A 27085-nucleotide genomic window follows, 5' to 3' on the forward strand; every position below is an offset into this window, starting at 1 on the left:
TTACCAAGGCTAACTCCTTACCTGTTCAAGTGATCCTATTCCATTCCATCTCCTCCAATATATTTCTCCTCCTGGCATCCCAGCTCTTTAACTTATTTTATTTTATTTTATTTTATTTTTTTAAGTCAGAAATAATGGAGTTTTATTATTCATCACCCATAGCACGCACTTGTAACTGCTGAAGATCTCAACTTCTCAAGTCATCCTACCACCCTCCCCACTCACCCTCTGCCCTTCCAGGGGAATCTCTCTTGGAAACACATAGAACATTTTCGTATCTTATGCTTGATTTTTCTTCAAAACGAATCACAAACTATAGTACACAGGGAGGATGATGATGAGAATCCAGCAGTGGCATATAAGAAACAACATCATGGTGAATTCATCACTATTGGCAGGAGGACAAAATGCCATGGGGGGATGCTAACTATGCACATTTTTTTGGTTCCTTTTTCTCTGTCAACTGAGGCCTTTTTGTGGCTACTTCTTCTTTACCTCTGACATTCAGCTATGATTCTGGAGTGACAAGGTGTATTCAAAGGAAATGACTTTTTAGTCAGAGTCTGAACTCTCATTTGATTTAGATTTGTGCTTTTTTTCTTTTTCTTTCTCTTTTTCTTCTCCTTTTTCCTTTTCTTATGTTTCTCTTTCTTCTTCTTTCTCTTATGCTTCTCCTTACATTCTGAGGAGCTGGAACTACTGCCATCTTCATCTGAGGTAGAATCTTCTAGTAGCTTCTTTAACTGCTGAACCTTCACGTCTTTTTCATGCCGCTTATTCTCTCTTATGGTGTCATACATGGGATCTTCATGTGCTACTCTGAATTGTTCTAATCTCTGATTGCCTTTGATAAAGAATGGGCATTCTTTGTCACCTGTTCTATGTCCCTACCGTTTACAGCACCAGCATTGCATAACCTTGACTTCCTTCCCCAGGGGCATCCCAAGTCCTTTAGTTGGTGCATGAGCCAGAAATTCTCTGGCATGTTCATTGCCTGGTACATCTGGGATACAGTCTTCTGGCTTAGTCTCATCTTCCTTAATAAGTCCAGGAGGAGGTTTCTCATAAAAGGACTCGAGGTGCTGCAGCTGCTGCCGCTGCTATGTGTCCCCGCCGCCGCAGCTTCTGCTCCAGCTCGGTGGCCTCCGGGGCCGCTTGGGGCCGCCCTGGCACTCCGGCCCGCAGCTACATCGGGCTCTGAGTGGCCTCTAATCTCTCCCTCTCTAGTGGCTTGTTTCCTACTGCCTATAAACATGCCTTTGTATCCCCCATGCTGAAAAAAACCCACCTTTTATCCTTCTATCCCGGCTAAGTATCCTCCTGTATCCCTTCTGCCCTTTCCAGCTAAACTCCTCCAAAAGACCATCTACAAGTGCCTCTACTTTATCTTCTCTGTTTCTTCTTAATCCCTTACATTCTGACTTCTGACCTTATTATTCCACTGAATAAGCTCTTTCCAAAGTTAACCAATCATCTCTTGGTTGCCAAATCCAATGACTTTTTCTCAATCCTCATTCACCTTGACCCTCTCTATAGCCTTTGCTCCTGTCGATTGAGCTCTCCTTCTTGATACTTTCTTCCATCTAGGTTTTCAGGATACTATTCTGGTTCTCCTCCTACCTATCAGACCATTCCTTCTCTGACTTCTTTGTCAGATCCTCTTCTACGTCATGCCCATGCCCTCCAACTGTAGACGTCCTTCTGGGTTCTGTCTTGAGCCCTCTTCTCCCTCTCACCCCTTATATCCAAGTTATTGCCAAGGCCTGCTGATCTCCCTGTCTGCAACATCCTTCAAATACATCCTCTTCTGTCCTCTGACACTGCCACTGTTCTGGTAGACGCTCTCATTTCCTCATACTTAGACTATTACTATAGCTTGCTGATAGGTCTGCCTATCTCAAAGTCTTTCTCCTTTAGGCCATGAAAGTGATTTCCCTAAAATGTACGACTCCTCTACTAAATAAACTTCAGTGATTCCCTATCTATTCTATTAATGTACTCTCAGTTTAAAAATTTTACTTTTGGTTCCTTTTTTTTGGTGCATTTTCTAAATCACTTATAGTTTAAAATTAGTGTCTGAAACATTCATTATTCATCCAGATAGGACAAACTCTTGGCTTAATCTGTAGCTTTACTATTGATTATACCCACTTATATTCAATTTCTTGTTGCTAAGACCTTTTTGACTTAAGAGAATTTTAAGTCATGACTTAAGTTCATCCATGCTGAGAAAGTTAGCTATTTTTATTTGAGGAACATTAAAAAAAATTTGAACTCAAGCCATTTTTTAATATTTTTTGTATTACAAACTTATATGTTAAATATTATATGTGATGTAATATACTATAAACTTATATATTATAAATGCATACAAAATGAATAATAATAAGCAGAATGAAATTTATAAAACTAAAATCATTTAAATTTTTGTTGAGGAGAAAATACAATTTTAACCATTGGAGCAGTAACATTTGATTTGCTCTTTGTCCTCTTCTGTAACTGTTGGTATACTTAGGAAGACCTTTTGCCTTTCCTTTTACTATGGTTGTAGTCAGTATATTTTGAAATCTTTTGTCGCTGATTTTGCATCACTTTATGTAGTTAACTTTATATGTTTTTAATATGTTTTTAGACTCTTTGTTTTGATGTTTTTGTGGGGCCATAATTCATTAAAAATATTTTGGTGGATATGTGATCTTAAAAATGTGGATATTCTGTTCAGTGATATACATTGCCACTCATCTGTCTTGTCATCCTGGGTAACTCATGCCTATGTCCTTATACTGCTGGGAGTCTGCCCAACATGCTGGGGAAGAAATGTAGTTCTAGATTTCTTGACATTGAATGGACATTAGTGGAGTCCATGATTGGCTGCCCATCAGTTATCCATTCCTTCTGTTATATGGCTGGCTATATTCCTTTTTCAGTCATACATCACTGCTATTCTCTATGCTACTTCTACTTCCTCTGCATATATCTACACATTAGGTAATAGACTGTAGTTTGTTTGCACCCACCATGCACTTCCCTTGTTTTCTGGATGACCCGCTGTTTCAGAATTGGATGTTCCATGATTTGCGGTCATATAGCCAGCCTCACTAGAAAGAGTCCTTTGGTGGATCTATAGTTTCCTCAATTTGGGAATACCTTATAGTAATCCAGACCATCCTGGGTGACTCTTGTTCATGTTTTCTCAAAAGTTTGCCACAAGGAGGCCTTCCTTGCTCTTTCCTGCCAATGGGGAACCTGACATTCTTCATTCTTGCTGCATGATCAACCAGATATCTCTTCCTTGATGATGTCTTTACTGTAGATTTTTTTTGTTGGTTCCCTGTTTCAGTCTCCTCACATTCATTAAATGCCTCTCCATTGTCCTTTTTATAGTATTCATTTTTAATTCTTCAGAAGTAGTTGTTTTCTGGGTCTTATTATGATTTAGTAAAACAGGTAGAATGTTGGTATTGAAAAGATGGGCCTTATAGAAAGCCTGGGTTAGGAAAGGAGCTTTGCCCTTTCTCCAGGACAATCTAGCCTTTCATATCTTAATGAAAAATTCATCCAAATGTATGTGCTGATTATTCTCCTAAAATGTTTGTAGAGGTGGGAAAGTGAGCATATGTTTGAATAGCTATTGGTATTTTCTTTTTTTCTAAGCTTTTGGAGTATTCTGCTTTATCTTACATTTTAAGATTTAATTCATCAGTGTCCTTAAAATTGCATTATCATGGACCCTCTCTCTGTTGCTTATTGCTTTTTCCCGTCTTGGTTTTCTTTAGTGCTATTTCTATTTCTCATGCATTACATCATGTATGTTAGGGTCCAAATGTGGTGGTTCCACTATCATTGATAGAGAAGGTTGTTGAAGAACTCTCTTGATATATCTTTTCAGTTTACTTTGTTCATTGTCCTTTTTTCTGTTTTATGTTTAAACGTCCTTGGGATGCCCTGCCTTAGTTGGGTCTCTTTTTGTAATCTTGTTTTTTCTTCCAGATTCATTTTTTGAGGTACTACTTTTTGAGGTGCTGTTGAAAAATATTTCGCCAGGCTTTTCTGTAATATTTCACAAATGAATTTGTATTCTAGAGGTTTCCTTGACTGTCAAATCTCTACTTGATAAGGGAGAGCAAGCATATGTTAGCTGAGAAGGTTTCTAGGTTGTTTTTGTCTCATTGTGGTAATTGATATACAACTGTTAAACTTCCTTAGGAAATGGTGATATAATCTGTGTTGAATGAAATCTGTTCTTTTATCCATTTTTTTTTGGTGTCAATAGCTTGTTTAAATAGACTAGATTTGGAGTTGTCTCAATTGCAAGTCATATTTTATTTATGTTCTTCTAGTTTGGTATATATATATATTGAGTTTTTTCTAATTTAGTAGTCTTAACTATATTAAAATATTTGGAAATTATTCCTAGAGTTGTTTTCTTTCTGTCAAAATAGAATTAATTATAATTAATTTCATTGTTTGTGGTGTTATTTGGTACTCACAGTGCTCATTGCCCCCTGTTGATCTTCTAGATGAATGTGCTCATGATAAATGTGAAATATTTCTCATAATAATCTTTAATGTAATAATCTTATAAGCTTTTTGCCTCTCTTGTTCCTTGCTCTTGAAATCCTAACAGTTTGCCCGGTCTGCTATTTTACACATCTTTGCATTTACCAGATTGCAGTTTATGTTGATTTAATTTGCAGAGTCTTAAAGAGGCCTTTTTTCTTTGGCACTTTTTGTTTTTATATCACATTCATTTTCCAGTATATTCTCACTGAGGTTTGGGTTTTTTTTGTTTTTTTTTTTGAAGAATTTCTCTACCTGCTCATCTCTTTGCAACAGATGCTGCAATTAATCCATAGTGGTCCTTTTGCAAATGTATGTTGTAGATCCTCAAAGATGAGATGACCAAGTGTCCCATGAAAAGTGCCTTTAGTTTCATGAAAGAGTTCCACCAATTCTTTTGTTTTTCCTCTCTCAAGAAATGTGAAACATTCTTGTGTTTAGCTGCAACTTTCTTTAGTCTTCTGATTTAATTTATAGGAAGAATGTGAAGACTGATATGCTTGAATTCCTCAAGTAGTATATCTGGCCATTCATATAAATGTAAGATAAAGATCTTGTGTTTAGAATGTCAGTAGCTAAATCAGTATTTATATATAGTTTAAAAATGCTGCTCTATCATTTTTCCTCCTACTTTGTCATTGTGAAAGTAAGATGGAATATACCCAACAGAGAGCCCAGTAATATTTTTATTTCATGGGTTGCTACTGCCAAAGAATTCACCACTAAGTAGCCAGCTAAGAGGTGATGAACTTCTTTGTCTTGAGGTCCCTGATGCTAGGACTGAGGCTTTTCCAGCATGGTATAGAACCTGCTAAAGTTTATACTGGTTAAAAGCCTTTGGGAATTTGGAACTACCCACACACCACAATGAGGCATCAGGTTAGAGGGTGGGGGGGCACATTTGCATACCTTAATTTATTTGATTTTGCCTAATGGTTGGATTTTTATCAGGATTTTTTTTTGTCCCCACCCCATTCCCACCTCCATACAGGTTAGGTGACTATTAATACTTTTGTACATAGATCCTTTTCCCCCTTTCAATAATGTCTTTGGGTCATAATTTCAGTATAGACTAGCTGAATCTGTTTTGTGACAGTTAATATATATTTTTAATATTGTTTTTCAAAATGTATTTTCCTATAGTCTTCCCCTCTTGTACCATCAAAGTGAGTTTTCCATATTTTGCTAATTTAATGCCTAGAAGATAGTATAATATCTCAATTTAAAAAATTTACCACGAAGTCCCATATTTATTAGACCCTTAGATTCATATATTGTAGATAAAGCTTGAATAAATTAAAAAGGCATCATATGAAAGAGCACAGCTTTTTTGTCTTTAAAAACCAAATAATTTATAGTCAGCTAAAAGATGATACCCAGCTCCATGTAGTTCTTTATTGCCTCCCTGATAGCCACTTCAGAGTAACATTGATCCACCAGTGTAAATGTAGTTTCAGCAATATGTGGCTTCGCCTTACACCATCCCACACAAATGCAGATCAATGCTGCCATATTTGTCTTCAGAAAATAGTGACCTCTGATCATGCTGGAGTCTGCGTCTGGACATGTATTTGGGACTGGTGCCCGGGTGATGCTGGCTCAAGGCTTCCAGTGGCAGGAAGGAGCCAAGTTATCTGTGAAGTTACAGTGGAAGGAGCGAGGTTGAGGAGGAGACTGAGGCTGCTACATTTGCTATTGACTGATTTCCTGGATAGGCTGTGTTATTGCAAATTTGCAAATGCTGCTGTTGGACTTGCTGATGCACTGATGATGCTCATGCCATTGCTGCTGCTGTATCTGTTGCAGCTGCTGTTACAGCTGTGTCTGATGTTATTGGGTTCACACCAAGAGGCTTTCTTGAGTTGAACATGGTATGGTAATTACGGTTGTTCCCACTGAGCTAATTAATGGTACCGAAATGTATGTTGGCTATGACGGTAATGGAAGCTGCAATTGGATTCATTGGTAGTCTCATGGTTGGGGATTTAGGACCAATTATCCTGGGAAGTGTCTGTTGAAGAATCTGAGGAGATGCTGTCACTGGTGCATGTTGAGAAAGAGGAGCATTCAGGAAAAGAAGGGATGATAAATTAGTAGATGTCAGAGGCTGCTGTACAGAATGAATTGTCTGTGCTTCTGCAGAGTCTGTAGCAACTTTAGAAATAAGGCTTGCTTGATAAGCAGCAAGTGCCTTTAGGTATTGCTCCTTGGTAGACTCAGTTTTTCTTTTATATACCTTCATTTACTCTTCATCCAGGCTGTCTCACCTTGATGCTACTATTTTTGAGACCTCTCCAAAGCTTGTTCTGGCGTTTTAACTTTTAATTGAAGCTTATATGTCTCTGAAGATGAGGGCATATGCTGATACTGATTTCTGTGGCTCATTTGGGATCTTTCTTTTTCTTTGGAGTTTTGGACTGGAATCTGGAACAGCTTTTTTCTCTCCAGTGGTGGTTTGATTCCTCTATATCTTCTTCATTGCTAGAACCTGATAGGGAAGGAGTTACCAACTGCTTGCAGTAGGTGGAGGAGATGGGGTGAGGCACACTGGCATTTCCTAAATGTAACCCTAACCTGGACACTGACCTGAGACTGGTTAATGGTTGTGAGCTGGGCAGCAGGCATAATTCCAGAATGCTAGCATCTGTCATGTGGAAAATAGACTTCATGATCAAGGAGTGGTACTGAAGAAGTAGGTGACACATGTGTGTGACCATGATCCATATGCAGTCAGTCCATTGCCATGATTTGTATTGTCCTTTTCCATGAGGTTTCTTGATATTGTAATAGAAGGCAGATTTACCCTTTGAGGAGGAACCTGAAGTGTAGATTCATTTATTTGTTCAGGAAGTAGATCACTGAAGCTTTGAAAGGTTATAGTACATCTGATATTCTCAAGGTAGGGTCTGACACTGGAGGTGGAGTGATTGGTGGAATTTCAAACTCTTCATCCCCAAAGCTTGGGGTATAGAACATCTTACTGGCAACAGGGAAACTAGTATTTGTTTGATCTATATTCATATAGCTGTTATGAGTCAGTCAACACTATGGTTATGTTTTAAGGGAGAGAATATTCATGTCCTTCATCATGTGACCTAAAGAAAGTGTTCCTTTTTTTTCCCTGATGGGCAAGTGACTATGGAGTTAGTACTGTTTATATATGGTTATTACCAATTGTATTTCTCCTTTCAAAAGTTGTCTTAGGGTTTTTTCACCAGTTCTTCATTATTACTTTTCATGTAATTATTATGTATTACTTTTCAACTCCCTGTTAACTCTAAACATGAGACCTTTATCAAATGTATTTATTAAAAGTATTGTTTTCCCAACCCATTTCTTTTCTTTATTTTAGAGATGGTGCTTTTTATTGTAAAAATCAGATCCATTTTTTGGGGTATCTAATAATTTATTCAATTTTTATCAAAACTTTTTATTTCATCACAACTTCTAATTTTTCACATACTTCTTTCCCTCCCCATCCCCATTTTCTATATAGAATATTTATTGAACTAGAAATTTTTATGGGTTGAGTCTTGGATCTAATAAACCTAGACAAATATTTATTAAGTGTTTACTTTGTGCCAGGCACCATACTAAGCATAGTAAGTCCACGAAATGATGGCCAAGGATTCTTTATCATTAGGAAGGAACAGAGTCTTGGTGAGTTCCAAAAGATGGAGCAAGAAAGGGAAAAGTTTAAGATGAAAGCAGGTTTGCTAACTATGGAGACCACTTTCCAGAGAGCACAGTGGAAGAGATGGATAGATCAAGGTTGTAGGTTGAGGGGGTTGGAAGCAAGGGAGTGGACTTTGGTCTGTGGTAAATAGGGTTTGCTCAATAATAACCAATGTGCAGAATCATGGGATAGGGCTAGTATAACTGAGTGAGAAAGTGCTAATCACTGAAAGAGTTGAAGCTTATCTGTAACTAGAGAAATGTCTGTTGAGAGAAGCAGATGATCAGACGGGTTTGGGGCTGTATAATTGTCATAGGAATTGAATAATTGCCATAAAACTAAAAAAAATCTTTTGAGAAAGAAACATTTCAGGAAAGAGAGCTTGATAACTCTTTGAATCTAGAAGATGGATTGTTTGAAGAAGGTGCCATTAAGATGCCTGAAGAAACCTCCACAGCATCAGAAGATCCAGCATAAACTTTGGAGTATAATTGAACTTTGGCGGGTTGAACAAAAGTATTTTGAATGTAAACTTGTATGCCACAGGGGATTGCCCCCTTAATTGGCTTATTGTCAATGCGCCTAGCAAACATTGCTCTCTCTCATTCTCTCTCCATCACTTTTATTTCCCTCTTATTTCCAACTATAGTAGTTAGTCTAGTCTCCCAAAGGATCACAGGGGGGGAGTGTGTGAAAGAGAATTCTTTACTCTATTGTCTATCCCAGTTAACACTAACTTAAATACCTCACTAGGGCCTGAAGACAGGATTAACTCTCTTTTGTCTACCTTTTAAATGAATCAACAAAAGACTGAACACCCTACTTAGTGCTAGGTGAGAAGCCAGCAAGATACTGGGAAAGCTCCACCCTTTTTTTTTTTTTTTTAACTCAATCAGTCAGAAACTTGTGAATTCTTTTAAGAAATTCACACAAGAGTTCAAACCCTCAGAAACTGTTCAACAACTAGGAAACTGAACCTTTTTTTTTTTTAAACCCTTAACTTCTGTGTATTGGTTCCTTCGTGGAAGAGTGGTAAGGGTGGGCAATGGGGGTCAAGTGACTTGCCCTGGGTCACACAGCTGGGAAGTGTCTGAGGCCAGATTTGAACCCAGGACCTCCCGTCTCTAGGCCTGACTCAATCCACTGAGCTACCCAGCTGCCCCCAAACTGAACCTTTTTGATGAGAAATTGACCTTCAGAAGGTGAGAAGTTGATCCCACAGACACTGCCCCTTGGGCAGTGCTAGACAGTTTGGAAACTGTGATTGGCCCCTGTGAAGAGGGGAGGAGACAAGAAGTCACCGTAAAAGCAATCCGAAACTCCCTCAGAGGTGATGGTCTTTGAGAAGATAGTCTGAAAAGATTGTCTTCTGGAGATAGTCTTCTGACTGGGGAGAGTCTTCGAGGGAGCTTTGCTGAAGACTGAGGTTTGGATTGTGGGCTTGGAGCTCAGTTTCAACTTAGACTCTGATTTCTGGACTACTTCTATGGGTGAGTCCTAAGAGACTAGCTTCCATCTTGGAGGAGGCCTAGTGGGGACTAGGATAGGTATTTTCTCTAATCTCTTTCACATTTCTCTACTTTGTTGTTTCCTCTCTGTTTTGGTAAATAAACCTCTGACTTGAGATATTATAATTTTGGTGATCATGTTATTCCATATAATTTAAGTCCAACCATTAAGTTTAACCTTTACAGAGCCCTCCCTTGTCCAGTCTCATGATAGATGGTGATGATATTAAGGCCTGTGAGGTCCAGGAGATTGGACTCCCACAAGTTTAACATGGCTATCCAATTGTCTCAACAATTTTAATCAAATAATTCCATGACACAGTGGTTCTTAATATTTGATATATCAATCACTAGCCTCTTAAACATTAGGTTCTTTTTCTGGAGTTTCTCTTTCCTTGATCACATTTGTATTTGTGTGTAAGCACACAGTGTTTACTTTAAAAAAAATCTATCTCCCTCCTCTTCGGAGCCAGTTCTTAATGCTGAATTTTTAGAGCCCTCAGTTATTATTCAGTTCAATAAGCATTTATCTGGCACCTATTCTGTATAAGACATTGTGCTAGTTGTTGAGGATACAAAAGCAAGGACAAAAATCCCTATCCTCAAGAAGCTTATATTTTATGATACACAGATAAGAATGATAACAACTGGAGGAAATCATGAAGGATTTCCTTAGGAGATGGCCCTGAAGCCTTGATTTGCCTCTTTTCTCTCTCCTAACTCTCACATTCAGGCAGTTGTGAAACCTTGTTTCTTCCAGCTCCACAACAGAGCCTGCATCTGTTCCTTTCTTTCCACTTACTTTAGCTCAGCCCTTATTAAGTCTCTTCTGGGTGACTGCATTATGTTCCTATTTAGTTTCAGTTCTCAGTCTCTTCTTTCTTTAAGTCATCTTTCACACAGCTGCCCAACTAATCATTCTTTTTTCCCCCTTGTTTATACCTGGTTTATTCTTTGAATTAATTGATTAACTTAATGCAGCATCCAGATAAGCTTCACTCATACATAAATGAGGAAACTGGGTCCAGGAAAAAGAAGACTTTATTTTTACCCTCAAAGGACACATAATGGAACTTAAGGCTAGAGTTTAGGTCTTCTGGCTCTTATTTGGTACTCTGTGTAGTATACTATTAGGTTAGGACACCTAGCAAAAATCTTTCCTGGGCCAGGAAAAGATGGATAGTTAGATATTGATGTTGGTGGTGGTGATGGTGATGAAGTTGTTGATGAAGATCATGTTGATGTTGTTGGTGATGATGATATTGTTGATGATGATGATGATGATGATTGAATTTGGTGTTGGAGGTTTTCCTTCCATTTGAATCTTTTTGACCCTTCCCACTGTAAATTTTCTTAGAGACTGTCTCCAACCTCTTTCAGCCTTCCATTGTATTGGTCTTCTCCCCACCTGTCCCCATGAGCTTCTTTATGCAATATATATTTACCCCATTTTATCTCTTTTCCCATTTCTCTTAGTATTATCCTCTTTTTTACCCCTAGTTTTATGTATATTTTTTGACATATCATCCTAAACAGTTTGTCACTGTACCCTCTAAGTATACTTCTTTTAGTTACCCTGATAATAATAACAATTTTTAAGAGTTACCAATATCATCTTTTCTTATAGGAATACAAATCATTTGAACTTATTGGGTCCCTTAAAAAAATTTATCCCCTTTCTTAATTACCTTTTAGTGATTCTCTTGAGTTCTGTGTTTGGGCATCAAATTTTCTGTTGTAAGTCATGTCTTTTTTTTTAGGAATGCTTGGAAGGCTTCTATTTTATTAAATGACCATACTTTCCCCTGTAAGAATATAGTCCATTTTGCTGGGTGGTTGATTCTTGATTGTAGACCCAGTTTCCTTGCTTTCTGGAATATCATATTCCATGCCTTCAGTGTGGATGTAGCCAGGTCCTGTGTTGTCTTAACTGGTTCCATGATATCTTAATGGTTTCTTCATAGCAGCTTGTAGTATCTTTTCCTTGGTCTGGTAGTTCTTTAATTTGGCTATAACATTCCTGGGCATTGCCAATTGGGGATTAAATGCAGGAGGCGATCTGTGGATTCTTTCAATCTCCACTTTTTCCTCTTGTTCAAGAATGTCGGAGCAGTTTTCTTAGATGATTTCCTGTAGAATGATGTCCAAACTTTTTCTTTTGTCATGATTTTCTGGTAGTCCAATAATTCTTAAATTGTTTCTTCTGGACCTATTTTTCAGGTCTGTAGTTTTATCACTGAGGTTTTTCATATTTTCTTCAATTTTTTTCATTCTTTTGACTTTGTTTTATAGACTCTTGCTGCCTTGTGAAGTCATTTGCTTCTAGTTGTTGGATTCTAATTTTTAAAGATTGACTTTCATCCCTGGCTTTTTGGTCATTCTCCTTCTGCTCTATTTTTCTTTGTAGGTCATCTTTCACTTTCTTTGGCTTGTTTTCAAGCTGGTCAATTCTGGTTTTCAAGACGCTATTTTCTTGTTTTAGTTCATGTGCCTCTGTTTCCAGATGACTTACCTTGCTTTTTAAGTTCTTTTCCCAGTTGTCTAAAGCTTCTTTTTTTTTTTTTATATTCTGGAAACTTTTATTTATTTAATTAATTTTGAGTATTTTCCCATGGTTACAAGATTCATGTTCTTTCCCTTCCCTCTCCCCTTCTATAGCTGACGTGCAATTCCACTATGTTTTACATGTGCAATTGATCAAGACCTATTGCCGTATTATTGATATTTGCACTAGGGTGATCATTTAGAGTCTATATCCCCAAAAATATCCCCATCAACCCATGTGATCAAGCAGTTGTTTTTCTTCTGTGTTTCTGTTCCCACAGTTCTTCTTCTGAATGAAGATAGTGTTCTTTCTCATAAGTTCCTCTGAATTGTCCTGGATCATTGCATTGCTACTAGAGAAGTCCATTACATTTGATTGTACCACAATGTATCAGTCTCTGTGTACAATGTTCTCCTGGTTCTGCTCCTTTCACTCTGCATCAATTCCTGGAGGTTATTCCAGTTCTCATCGAATTCCTCCAGTTCATTATTCCTTTTAGCACAATAGTATTCCATCACCAACAGATACCATAATTTGTTCAGCCATTCCCCAATCGATGGACACCCCCCCCCTCATTTTCCAATTTTTTGCCACCACAAAGAGCATGGCTATAAATATTTTTGTACAAGTCTTTTTCCATATTATCTCTTTGGGGCCAGCAGTGGTATGGCTGGATCAAAGGGCAAACAGTTTTCTAAAGCCCTTTGGGCATAGTTCCAAATTGCCATTCAGAATGGTTGGATCAATTCACAGCTACACCTGCAATGCATTAATGTCCCAATTTTGCAACATCCCTTCCAACATTTTTCACTTTCCTTTGTTTAGCTTCTCTTGATTTTTTTTTAAATTGTATTTTGAGTTCTTTCAAAGCCTGAGTCCAATTCACTGGAGTTTCTGCATTTTTGCTTCGTGTTCTTTGGTCCTCCTCTATTCCATTTGCTCTTTGTTCATTACCTGGATAGAAGTTTTTGATTGTAATTTCTTTTTTCTTTTTCTGTTGTTTACTTATATTTTTTTCCTTCCTTGCCCCCTGTCCTATAATCTTGCTCCTCTGATTATTTGTTGGATCTGTGGGTTTGGGCTATTCTCTTCTGAAGGGGCTTCTCTGCTCTGTTGGTTGGCTAGATTAGGCTGATAGAGTATTAATGAGCCCTGAGGTCAGATCTTCTCCAGCTGGCAGCAGAAGCTGAAAGTGGTGGGTGAAGATGTGGAGGCTTATGGGAGCTATGCTTCAAGGTATTTTGTCACAGTTGCAGACTTGACTGTAGGAACTGAGTCAGCAGTATTCTTATCTTAAGGCAGCTCTCAATGCAGTCAATGGAGGAAGGGTTTGGAGATTGAGTTTTCCTGCCCTCTGAAGGCTTCTTATCTGTCCTCTTAAATTGAATTGAGCAGGAGAGTCCCCTGGCTCTACCCTATTGTTAGATTTGGTTTTCTGTCCCCTCAAAGCACTTTTTTTAAAAATTGGTGTGGAAGGGTTTTCACAGAGGTCTGGACTTTTGCTGCTTCTAAGTGGCCATCTTGACTCTGCCCCCCTTTCCTTCCCCCCCCCCCCCAATCATTCTTAAAGCTCTGTTCTGATGAGGTCACTTTCCTGCTCAAGAAGCCGAAGTGTCTCCCTCTTGCCCCTAGGATAAAACTCAAAGTTTCCTTTTGCCATGTAAAATCTTTCACCATCTGACTCCAGCTTCCTTTTGTCCATTTGTTGCATTTTGCTTTTCTTCATGAACTCTTCCACTCTGTCTTTGCAAAGACTGTTCCTCATAGCTAGAGTGTGTCCTTTAATCACCAGAGCCTCTTAGAACTGCAAGCTTCTTTCAGTGCTCAGTTCAAGTACCACTTCATAGAGGAAGGAATCAGTATGATTCCATTTGCTAGTGACCTTTCCCCAAGAAATTATTTTGTGCATATTTTTTATTGTATACTATATATGTTGTTCTCCCCAATAGAAAAGAAACTTCCTGAGGGTACCATGATTGGTTTTATCTTTGTATTCCTGGAACTGAGTGCTTGGCACCTAGGTATTTAATAGAAGCTTTTGAATGAATGAGTGAAGCTAGATATTAAATGGAGAGAGTGGGATAGGGGAAAGGGTAAGAGGAAGAGAAAGAGTCAGAAGAAAAGAGAAAGAAGGAAGAAGAGGGGGAAAAAGAAAAGTCAGAGGAGGAGGTAGAGAGTATTCTAGGTATGGAAGAACCATCAGTGCAAAGGCCTAGAGGTGGAAGAAGAAATGTCAAATTTAGGAGACAGCTAGAATGCCAAATTGATTGGAATGATTATAGAGAATGCAGATCTGATCTTAGGAAAGCAGTCTGAAATGGTTAGTGAGAACCACCTTGTGGGCTGCTTTCACACATTTTGCTATGATGAGGAATTCTTAGGTTCCCCAGAGGTCTTAGGGAATTGTTGAAGAGTTTTAGTAGAATTAAGTTTTTTGAAGGCAGAGACTAAGAAGGACATTGGTCATTTTTGTCTTTTGTATCTCTAGTGCCTTGCACACAGTAAGAGCTTAATAAGTGCTTGCTGAGTCAAATTGTAATTCTCATACCTTTTTCTCAGATGAAGGTGAACATTAGAAATGTAGATGTTCAGATGGTTGTATTTTGTTGGCTAAATTCACTTCTATATCCTAAAACCAAAAGATTAAAAAAGTAGAACAGTGAGCCCAAAAGAAACTTCATTTTTAGACTCAGTACACAACCATTTTCTTAATTTCTTTTAGAAAAGCTTTAGGTTCCCTGTAGGTTCCAGGAGTAGAGAATGATAAATGATACACAATTAACAAAATGAGTTTAGTTCCACTCTTAAGACTCCTGCTGACTCTTGATTTGTTTCTTCCCTGGAAACAGATAATGTAATTGAGCTTTATTTCTAGGTTTAAATAAACATGAAAAGCTACTAAACTGATATGTCTTTATCATATTTTGAAAACACTTTCTGAGGGTTATGTTAGAGTTAATTTTCTACCTATTTCAATTTCTGCCCATAACTGAGTAAAGATGAAAAATAAGACATTCTCTCCTATAGGAGTTATTTATTGCCTTATAACTCCATCGCTTGACTAAATAGCAATTCTGAACCAGCTTAAGAAGCTTTCAGCCTATTATTTCCAAAACAAAATAATAGTGAACCTAGATATAATGAATTTCTGATGTATGTATGTATATTTAATCCCAAATGCTGGCTATGTTAAACATATTTTTAAAATAAGCTGTAAATTCCTTTTTCTCCTAATGGCTTTTGGAAAAGTCAGTTCATTTAATAGTATGGAATTGCCTGTCTCCTCAAATAAAATTTTGATTACTTTGCCTTTGATGATTTCTCCCATTTTATCTTACCTTTGTGCAAATATACTTTCTTCTAATATTAGCTTATTCTGTGAATCTCCCTTAGCATGGGGGGAGGGGGGAGGGATACATTATGAAACACCCTTCTTTGTTATTGTGCAGTACAGAATCAGTTTTTGTATCATTGTCAATATAATTGTTCTCTCACACACCCAATGTGTTTTCTTTGTCACTGGAGTTTATTTTGCCTCTTTCTGATAGGCACTAAATTAGAGTAACAGAAAGGAAAATACAGTTTTCTCTGCGAGCCTTTCATTTAGCATTCCAAAAGGACCCTGTGAAACATCCTTTTCTCAAAGTGAAAATAAGACTTTAAGAGAGGTAGCATCATCCAGTGGAAGGAATACTGGAATTAAGAGTCAGAGAAGCTGGATTCAAATCTTCCCTTTGCTTTTTACTACTTGCTCCTTTCCAGCAGCATCAATGCAGAGTAACAAGAAAAGGGCTGGCCTAGGAATTTATCTTTCATGAGTTTCAATTTGCTAATTCATAAAACTGGCACAAGGATACCTTTAGTACCTACTTCATGAGTTAAGGAGATGATGTACATAAAGGGATTTGGTGATTTTAAAGCATGATTAAAATGCTGCTTCCTTTTGTGACCTTGGACAATTTACTTCTCTGGGCCTTGGTCACCCTCTTTGTAAAATGAGAGGTTTGGATCATTTAATCTCTAAAGTTTCTCATTTCTATATACTGTGATCTCTGTTTTCAGGATGCTTTTAAGCAACAAGCTATATATTTAGTAAATATGACACACACCCCTGTGTGTGTGTGTGTGTGTATGTGTGTGTGTGTGTGTGTGTGTGTGTGTGTGTGTGTGTGTGTGTAATTATTATTTTTAACTTGAAACTCATTCATTTCTCCTGGGAAAATTTAATATATTTATCCAATGATCACCAAAATTTAAATTTGTTGGCAGTTAGAAAACTACTTAGGAGTTAAGGTCTGTTTGAAGCTGTGACTCCACCCTTAACCATATGTTCTCACCCCTATTCCCATTGCATATGCATGGTCTATCCCTCTTGCAGCATTTTTTAATTGAAAAAGGTTTCATTTTGAAGTACTAAACTTGGGCTTGTTCCAATGAGGATAGCCTATGATCTCCTTTGGGGAGGCCATTTTCAGCACCCTTCCTCCCCTTCTGGGGGACCAGGAGCAACCTAGGTCCCTTGGGTTCTTCTCACCCAGAAAGGAATGCATAGCATTCTAGGGTCAGGAGGGATGAGAGCCAGAGCTAGATGATGAAGCTGAGCTGGCCTGGCGCTAGGGAAAAATTGGAGTGGAGAGATCAACAATAGAGACCAATCAGGTTGATAGTTTAACAAACTGCAGGCTGAATTGGGGGGGGGGGGAGGGCTGGGTTCATAAGAAAATCAGTTCCTTGAAATCAGGTCTCATGATTCTTAAGGCAAATGTAGAGGTTGCCCTCAGGCCCCAACATTTGCAAGAGCTGGTGTGTGACATTATCTATACCTATACCTATACCTATACCTATACCTATATCCATATCCATATCTATATCTATATCTATATATCTATATCTATATCTATATCTATTTATCTATCTATAACCTCTTTGTGAATTGAGTAAAGAGTTGGCGAGTGTTACTATGCGTTAGAAAAGTAACACATTTTAATTGATTGATATACCAGTGGCATGTTAACTCCAGGAGATTGGCTAAATATCTTAGGAGCTTAAGAAAGAAATGTTACTTGTAGTACCTATTTAAAGGATTCTGGTGTGGAAAATAGAAGGATAGACAGTTGTGGTCTTAAGGCTGTTTGCATCTTACATGCTTTGTCCTTTTTGTAGGAGTAAAGCACAAGTCTTTTCTGACAGCCGAAGACTGCTTTGAGTTGGGCAAGATTGCATACTCAGAAGCCGATTACTACCATACTGAGCTGTGGATGGAACAGGCACTGAAGCAGCTGGAAGAGGGAGAAGTGTCCACCCTTGACAAAGTCTCTGTTCTGGACTATTGGAGCTATGCTGTGTACCAACAAGGGCACCTGGACAAAGCTCTCCAGCTCACAAAGAAGCTTCTTGAACTGGGTAGGTTAAAAGCAATCCTCTTCTGAGTTGAGTTGACTGTCCCTGCTCTATTCTTCCCTCTTACATTTTCAAAAGACATTTCTAGTATTCAGTTTCTAGACCCCTAATGGCGAACCTATGACATATGTGTCAGTGCTGACACGGGTAGCCATTTTTGATGACACGTGGCCACATGCAGCCACATACAGAGAAGAATGGGGCCACATGCCATGGATGGAACATTTACTGTAGTGTAGTGTAGACACTTTGTGCTGGAGGTCTGTAGGCCAAAACAACAAACCTGAGACTTCCGGGTTAAGGTTGCTATACAAACATTCCATGACCTAAGCATTGAGATCTCTAAAGTTGTTTCAGTGATGACAGATGTGGCACCAAACATGGTGGGAGAAAAAGTCAGATTTGTCAAATTGTTTATGGAAGCTACTGGATATCTGATTGTGTCTTTTCATTGTATTATCCATCAGGAAGCTTTAGTGCCAAGGCAAGATTCAACCACTTAAACGACTTAATGTCAGTTGTTGCAAAAATAGTTAATTTAATAGCTGCTTTCCTCCTTCATGAGCAAAAATTTTCTGCACTTTTACTGGAGGTTGATTCCACTTACAGTGGGCTGCTGATGTACAATAATGTAGGATGGCTGAGCTGAGGCAAAATTCTTGAGTGCTTTGTGGAGTGCTTTGAAGAAATTAAGGTATTTCTTGAGCATGAGGATCTGGGAAACTTTCCTCAGCTCAATGATGATAAGTGAGTCAACACCCTGATGTTTTTTACAGATCTCTCTGTTCATATTAATGAACTGAATTTAAAATTACAAGATTTCGGCAAAAGTATTGAAGTTATGTTTGGATACATAAAAGTTTTTGAAAGTAAACTTAAAATTTTCAAGCAAGATGTAGAAATTAAAACTTATAAGTATTTTCCTTGAGTAATGAAGTATTTTGAGAAGACCAGTGCAGCTGTACAAAATGAAATGAAACCCTTGCATATAAAGTAACGGCATGTTTTAGGCTCGTTACTTGACCAGTTCAGTGATAGATTTAATCAATTTAGAAGCCTAGAACAGATCATGAAAATAATTAAGTGTCCTGATGTAGTAGTCTACAGTAGTTTGGAATTAAATGGTTTCCAGTGGATGCAAATTGATGATTTGGAGATGCAACTTGCAGAATTTCAATACAGCATCTGAGCTCAGGTGTTTGTTGACTTGAGGTCAAAGCTTGAGAATCTGGAAAGGTGCCGTTTGGAGAATCAAGAAGAGAGTCACTACGAACAGGAAATTTGGAGTGCCTGGAACTGATTACCAGACACTTTTAGTACCCTGAAAAATATAGCAATGGCTTTACTCACAATTTTTCCCTCTACATACTTTGTGAGACCTTATTCTCAGCATTAAATAATAACAAAACCAACAAAAGAAACAGATGGACAGATGAAGTTAGTAGCACTTGCTTGGGCTTGAAGTGTACAAAATACCAACCTTCAATTGAAGATTTAGCGGCTAAATAAATTTTCATTAGCCAATGAAATTTAGCAACAAAAAAGTCACTAATAGACAGGTTAGTTAAAGAATTTCCCCTCCCTATCACTTATCTTAGTTCATGGCACTCCACTCAAGTTAAATAATATCAAGACCAACAAAAGAAACCGACTGACAGATGAACAAAGAAGTCACTAAGTAGGTAAGTTAAATAATTAGTTTTTGGTTTATTAAATAGTTGTATATTACAATTATACATTTTTGTTATTTAAACTATAAATATCACAAAATTACGTTTTTTTTCTTGAAGTGACACACCATCTGAGTTATGCTTGGTTTTTGGCAAAATTTGACACACCAACCTCAAAAGGTTGCCCATCACTGTTCTAGACAATATGACTCTGGTAAAGATGGCCCAGGTTTCTCTCCCTGTTCTCTCTAAGGAATTTCATGATCTCACTGTAAACTGACTTACAGTCTACAACTTTTGATTTATTAAATCAGAGCCTGCTTCCTTCTTTATATGGGTAGATTGTTTTAGAATTTAATATGGATTTTTTTTTTTTTGCTATATTGTACTTTCCCTAAAATAGGTTTTCCTACTTATAAATAATTGGATTTAAAAATTAAATTGACAGTACAGATGATATGGGAAGGATAAAGAATATGGGCTTAATCATAGTTATTAATGCATCATAATGTGAACTCTGTATAACAATTATACAATTAACATTATGCAATATAAATGCTTCATTCTTAGGTTGCCATGTTTATTAATTTTACTATCTTTACAAGGGAAGGTTTGCTTCCTACAAAATCATAGCTTTAGAATGGTCTTGGAGTTTGTCACATTAGAAATCTCCTAATATCTTGGTTTTATGCAGATGCATAACTGTTACTTAGTGGTATTTGTAGCATAATGTAAAAGTTACTTTCTTAATAGAGTTATAAGTATCATGAATAACATCTGATCTAGGGTTTAGAAGTCATTTTATAATCCAGATGATATATACAAATTTCTAGACTTGTTTTTGCTTGTGTGGTATCTTTTTTTTCCCTTCAAAAGTTTCAACCCCTTAGTATCAAGTAATTATGACTAGCAATTCTGGGTGAGTTTTTAGCTTCTAGTTCATCTGGAAGCTATGAATTTAACTTATTTTCTTCCTTCTTTTTGGAATGCTGGCTTTAAAATATTCCTAGACTTCAGAGGCAGGGCAGATATGCTATATTTTTTCAGTGGTAGTAGTCATTGCTTTTGAATTCTGCCCAGTAGTTTTTTCACACTTAAATAAGATCTCTGATTTTCCTTCCACCAATGCAGATTGCAAACCCTGTATGGCTTAGTGGATTGTCTTTAAGAATTAGTGAAAAAAAATTAATCTCACTATAGCTATTTTGGTAATTGGTCTCTTTGATTTTCATTGTGAAACCATCATGGTGTAATGTGAAATGTGGTCATGGAAAAAAATGTTGGATTTAAAGTCAGAGGACTCAACTTTGGACCCATTACCTATATGACCTTAGACAAGTCACTTAATCTTTAAGGGCCTTTGTTTAATCATTTACTAAATGAGGTAGTTGAGCTTCTAAGGCTCCCTCTGAGTTCTAAATTTTTGATCCTAGGTTGGTCCTTTGATAGACATTGGTGGACCTAAACTTGAAGTCATTGTACGTTAGTGTAGGACCTACCAAAACCTGGACTCCACTAGCATAAACTTTTGAGAGCTCAGGGTCACTCCTATTACATTATGAAGCATCAGAATGGGAGATTTTAATAGACAAATACTGATTTTTTGGGGGGTCTGAGAAAAATCCTTTCTCTTGTTCTAGACACAACCTATATGGGTAACACTTTCTTTTTGCTGATATCCAAAGAAATTTTGGTTAAGTAAATTCCTCAAACAATACTTAGCTTGAAATAAATGATTCTCCTCCAGGACTCCTGTGTACTGATATTTAAGCATCTATGACATGTCTTTCTTACTGTGTCCACTAGATCCTGAACATCAGAGAGCCAACGGTAACTTAAAATATTTTGAATATATAATGGCTAAAGAAAAAGATACCAATAAATCTACCACAAAAACTGCTGATGAACAACCTGAACAAGAAAGTGCCCCTAAGAGAAAGGGACGTGCTAAGGATTACCTGCCCGAAAGGAGGAAGTACGAAATGCTGTGCCGTGGGGAGGGTCTCAAAATGGTAAAGTAGAACAGCCAACAAACGTGTGTGTGTGTGTGTGTGTGTGTGTGTGTGTGTGTGTGTGAGAGAGAGAGAGAGAGAGAGAGAGAGAGAGAGAGAGAGAGAGAGAAACTTGGGGGAGAAAAAAAATACACCTGAAAATGCTGGAAATTGATGCTTGCAGTATTCATTGTATAGGGAAGTACCTTTATAGCTTAAGATTACCCATATGTTAAAGTAGCTGCACAAATAGAAAGTTTTCTTATGACAAATAATGAAAGTGACTTCCTTGAACTTATAGACATAACATTTGTATTATCCAAGTCAGTGTATGTAACAAAGATGATTTAAATAATTTCTAGTGTAGGTCCATAGGGACTTATACATCACTGGGGGGAGGTGTTTGTCAATAAGCATTTTTAAATTATCTACTTATTGCAGATATGATGGTAGCTACTGGGATAGGTACCATCAAGAGGTTTAAAAGACTCTACCATCATGGACTAGTAGTAGAGTAGAATAAGGGGGGGGGGGCAGTTAGGTGGCTTAGTGGATAGAAAGCCAGTCCTGAAGCTGGGATTCAGACACTTCCTAGTTTGTGTGACCCTGGGCAAGTCATGTAACCCCTATTGCCTAGTCCTTGCCACTCTTCTGCCTTTGAACCAATACATAGTATTGATTCTAAGTTGGAAGGTAAGGTGTGTATGTGTGTTTTTTAAGAATAGAATAAGGACATTGGAGGGATCTTTTTATTCCAACCTTTGAGATATTTCCAGAATCCTGCCTTACAATATCCTGAACAGTGATTCTCTAAACTTCATGAACATTTAGGATAGATACCTCACCTCAACAGGTATTCCATTCTGGTTTGGGGTAGCTATCATTTCCTAACATCCACCCACAAGTCCTTGTTCTGTCCTTGTCCTCTGGAGCAGTATAGAACAAATACTCAGTTTGGTCAACAAGCACCAACTTTGTGAAAAGTCCTGTGTAGATGCTGGGTGTACAAAGTCATCAATGAGAAATTTAGGCTCAAAAAAGCTTGCATTCTATTGGGAAATGCAACATATGTGCAGATAAGCAGATATAATAGGATATACAAAGAAGTTTGAGGAGAGAGAGAGCTTTAACAATGGTGAGTAGAGGATAGGAATTAGCAAAGTCCTCCCATAGAATGTAGAGCCTGATGCTTTGAAGAACTCTATGCTTTGAAGGCAGCTGGGAAGTCTTAATGGTTAGAGGAGAGAGCACATTTCAGAAATGAGGTCCAGCCTTTGCAAAAGTACAAAGCTAAGAGATGGAATCCCATGGATGAGAAACCACTATTAGGCTTTGGAATGGACAGTATGTGAAGGGGAGTGGTATCGAATAAGCCTGGAAAGATATGCGGAAGTCAGGTTGTAGAGGACTTTATTATTTCATTAATTTTTAAAAATAAAAACCCTTACATTCTGTCTTGGAATCACTACTGTGTATTGGTTCCAAGGCAGAAGAGTGGTAAGGGCTAGGCACTGGGGATTAAGTGACCTGCCCAGGGTCACACAGCTGAGAAGTGTCTGAGGCCAGATTTGAACCTAGGACTTCCCATCTCTAGTCCTGGCTCTCAATTGTAGAGGACTTTAAATGTCAACTTGAGTCCTAGAGTCAAATAGGAAGCCAGTAAAGATGATGATGATGATGATGATTTTGAAAAGGATTAGAGCTGTGTTTTAGGAATTGCTTTTTGACAGCTCTGTAATGAATGTTTTGGAAAAGGAAGAAACTCGAGGCAAGGAGCTCAATTAGGAGGCTATTGTGGAAAGAGTGATGAGAGCCTGAACTAGGGTGGGGATCTGTGAATGGACAGATGCCAGATACAAAGAAGGGATGGTGGATATTAGAAGCTACAAAAAAGTTGAAAGCTACATGTTGAAAGAGAACTGAAAGAAGCCTAGATTTAGCAGTTAAAAGCTTGTTGGTAACCTTGATGAGAACAATTTAGGTGATGCTGACTAATTGCAAGAGGCGCTAAGAAGGAAGAAGAAAATGGAAGCAATGGATACAGATGAACCTTCCCTCACATAGGATAGTTGTGAAGACTTTCCCAAAACAATGTTTCACTCCACTGCTCACACTCTTGCCAGCTCTCAATCACATTTAAGCTTCTATAAAATATATTTTATTTACATTCAGCAAAAGGGAATTGATATCAACATTAAATGTGGAGATTTTAGTAGTATTGGATCTCACACTACTGGTAGTATAATGGGTTACTGCATGAAGTATAGTCTCCTGTAAATATATCATCTGTTTCAACTTGAACTAGTGTGTTTTGCTTGATTTTGTTTCTTTAGTCTTATTCAAATAAGAAATTCAAAGTGGAAAGATTCAATTGAAAAAGAATTCACTGTAACATCATTCCAAAATATATACAAAATATTTCCTTAAGGTGTCTGAATTTCTTAATTTCCAAGATCATTGGTGAACATTTACACATTCATAACATATAGTGGCATAGGAAAAGGAAATGATGAATGTGGGAAGGTAATATCTTTTGAAGAGGCATAACCACTTAGAAAAGGAAGACATCAGTAATTCCCATATCTATCCCCTAATGGCTACCACTCAAGAATCTAAACCATATCCGCCACAACAAATATATCTACTAGGTAAATGTCATCATTTTGACATTTATCTAGTAGATATATTGATGACATTATGACATAATCATAATGATTAGCATGAGCTCATCCATTGACCTACCAAATTTATTGGGCCCCCATTATATATCTAAAGTGTGTTGAGGTACAAAGAGGGAGATGTAAGCCTTCTCATGAACTTGCATTGTGGTATGGGTGATAACACAAGGGTCATATGTGAGTGTGTGTGTGTGCATGTGTATTTGTGCAGACCCAGAAGATAGCATCCTGCACCTAACTGTATTTTCCCACTCTGATAGAGAAGAGAGAAGACTTCTTGTTAGGAGGACGTAAGTTGTTCATGTGTCCATACTTTAATTTTTAATCTAATGGCTTGTTTTAAAATTATACTCACTTGACACTGTCCTCCTCAAGGACCCCCAGGCACACCCAAAAGTTATAAAATTAAACACTAGTCTTCTCCTCAGTTTCCCCCCACCCAAATACAAAGAAACAAACCCTGAAATCAATAGCTTGGGAATCAAAGAGTAAAACCAATTAAAATGATGTGCAAGTCTCAATAAAGTCTTTTGCCACTCATTACAGAACAGAATGTGGATGGCAGTTATAAGTAGCTAGAGAATAGAGGTAGAAACAGTCTACTGACTTTCTAATTTGTTGTGGACATTAACCAGTTGACTGCTTTATCTGTGATATATCTTTGTCCACCCTATAGTCCAGGATCAAATGGTAGAATAGAAATTTAACTTATTTTTCTTCAAGATAAAAATAATATTTTTTTTTAAACCCTTGTACTTCGGTGTATTGTCTCATAGGTGGAAGAGTGGTAAGGGTGGGCAATGGGGGTCAAGTGACTTGCCCAGGGTCACACAGCTGGGAAGTGGCTGAGGCTGGGTTTGAACCTAGGACCTCCTGTCTCTAGGCCTGACTCTCACTCCACTGAGCTACCCAGCTGCCCCCAAGATAATCATAATATTTACCCTTTCCTAGGACTGTCCTTTTGTCTTTTTTTTTTTTCTAGGAAGTTATCAGCAGATTGATTCTCTTGTCATGTTTTCCTCTGGTTCTAAGAGATCTGGACATTTCTCATTTATGATTTCTCAAAATAGAATGTCCAGGACTTTAAAAAAATTATTGTTAAGGAGCCCAATGATTTTTTTTTAAACCATATCTTCCATCTTAGGATTAATACTGTGTATTAGTTCCAAGGCAGAAGAATAATAAGAACTAGGCAATGGGGGTTAAGTGATTTGCCCAGAGTCATACAACTAAGAAGTATCTGAGGCTACCTTTGAACCCAAGATCTCCTACCTCTAGGCTTGGCTCTCAATCCATTGAGCCACCTAGCTGCCCCTGAGTCCAGGGATTCTTAAATTGTTTCTTTTAAACCTATTTCTATGTCAGTTTTGCTATCAGCTACCTCATATTTTCAATCTTCTAATTTTGTTTTAATATTTCTTACTGTCTGATGGAGTAATTTCATTGTTTGATGTCTTTGGTTTTTAGAGTGATTATTACCTGGATTCAGTTTTTCAGTTTCTCTTTTAAGGTGTCTCTTCTCCTTCTAATTCCTTCTTCCAGAGCCTCTCCTTAATTAATTTTAATTCAATAGAAATTAAAATTTTAAATTAATTTAAATATTTTAATAAAAATATTTTGTTTCATTGCTTCAAGGTATTCACTTTCTCCCCCTTTGATTTGTTACTTATGCTTGTTATAGAATTAAAGTTGTAATAATTCTTGATACTGATTGAGGTCTTCTTTGACAGATTCATTTTTTCAGCTATAGTTTCTGAGTCTGGAGCTTTGTTCTTAGGGTAGAATAATCATCCTTAATTGGTCTCACCTTGGATTATCTGTGTCCAGCACTGATTCCCACTTCCTAGTGTTAGTGTCTCCCTCTCCACCCTACATCTCCCTTCCCTAGTCTTTGAGCTAGAGTGCTAGAGCTTCAGGACCCACTATGGAAACTCAGTAACCTTGGGATCCCCTTGATATTGATGGGATCTGAGCTCCGTACTGCCAGCCCCTGGGTCTTCCAAGGTTCCCACTGGGTTTTCTCTGAGAGATTTCTACTCTTGTTGCCTCCAGACACAGAATCTTGGAGGCTATACCTGTTTCTGGTCAATCAGGCTAAGGGGTAGGAATTGTTTGCCATGCTGCCTTTGCTGACAGTTTCTTTTCCTATTGCCTAAGAGCTTCTGGCTGACATTTTGGATGCAGTTCTTAGGTGGAAAAAACCACTGATTGTGTATTCACATTGGACTTCATGATTGATCATTATGTAGTCTGGTGTGAATGTCAGGTTTTTACTGGAGTAGGTATTTAGGAGTTGGGCTGTCTGCCTCCCTTTAAGCAAAGGCCTTGGCCAAAAGTTTGTGCAGAGATTTATAAATGTTAAACAGAGAAGTTTGAAATTGATCCTAGAGGTAATAGCTACTGGAGCTTATTGAGCAGAGAAGAGATTTGTTTGGGCCTGTGCTGTAGGACTGTCATTTTGTATTCTGTATGGAGAATGGATTACAAAGAGGAGAAACCAGAGGCAATAATCTAGGTGAGAAGGAATGAGAATGTAAAGTTGGTAGAGTCGGTTGCATGATTGGAGAATAAGAAAGGGATATGAGAGATGTCTTCTTAGATTTCACCCAGTGTTCTAGACTAGGTCTTTTTGAAACTGGACTCTGCTATTTAGGATGTTAATGCTCCTCTCCAGCTTTGTGAGACCTACAGGTTTGAAAGCTATTCTATCTGTGCTTTATCCAAATCACTGATGTTAAACAGTGCAGATCTCCAAGGGCACCCCCTAGATCTTTCCAGGTTTCTAGTGAACTATAAAATGACTATTCTTGGGACTTAGCCATTCAACCAGTTTTGAAATTGTCTAACTCTACTCTTGCAAGAACCCCCTTCTCCTTATTTTTTCCCACAAAAATAACTCGAGAGACTATCAGATGCTATGCTAAAAATTAAGTAAAAACAGTGACTCCAATGTCACCCTGATATACCAGCTTAGTGTTCCTATAAACAAACATAAAGCCTAAACTGAAGTAAGGTTAGTTTGAAATGGCCTTTTCCTTTGTATAAACCAGTGATTCC

The 27085-nt window shown here is 37.7% G+C and overlaps 1 protein-coding gene and 2 pseudogenes across 3 annotated transcripts in view; 1 reads left to right on the forward strand and 2 right to left on the reverse strand.

Moving 5' to 3' along the window:
* The window catches only part of P4HA1 (prolyl 4-hydroxylase subunit alpha 1), an 83635-nt gene that overhangs the window by 33097 nt on the left and 23453 nt on the right, over positions 1–27085 (forward strand). For all 3 annotated transcript variants that reach the window (XM_044659084.1, XM_044659083.1, XM_044659085.1), the window contains exons 6-7: positions 17453–17692; positions 21166–21371. In XM_044659084.1, coding sequence (XP_044515019.1) covers positions 17453–17692; positions 21166–21371 — 446 coding nt within the window. The remainder of the gene's footprint in view (positions 1–17452; positions 17693–21165; positions 21372–27085) is intronic.
* On the reverse strand, positions 395–6072 carry LOC123236627 (annotated as a pseudogene).
* Positions 6253–7593, reverse strand: LOC123236628 (annotated as a pseudogene).

This window comes from Gracilinanus agilis, chromosome 2, assembly GCF_016433145.1.
Source record: "Gracilinanus agilis isolate LMUSP501 chromosome 2, AgileGrace, whole genome shotgun sequence".
Taxonomy (NCBI): domain Eukaryota; kingdom Metazoa; phylum Chordata; class Mammalia; order Didelphimorphia; family Didelphidae; genus Gracilinanus; species Gracilinanus agilis.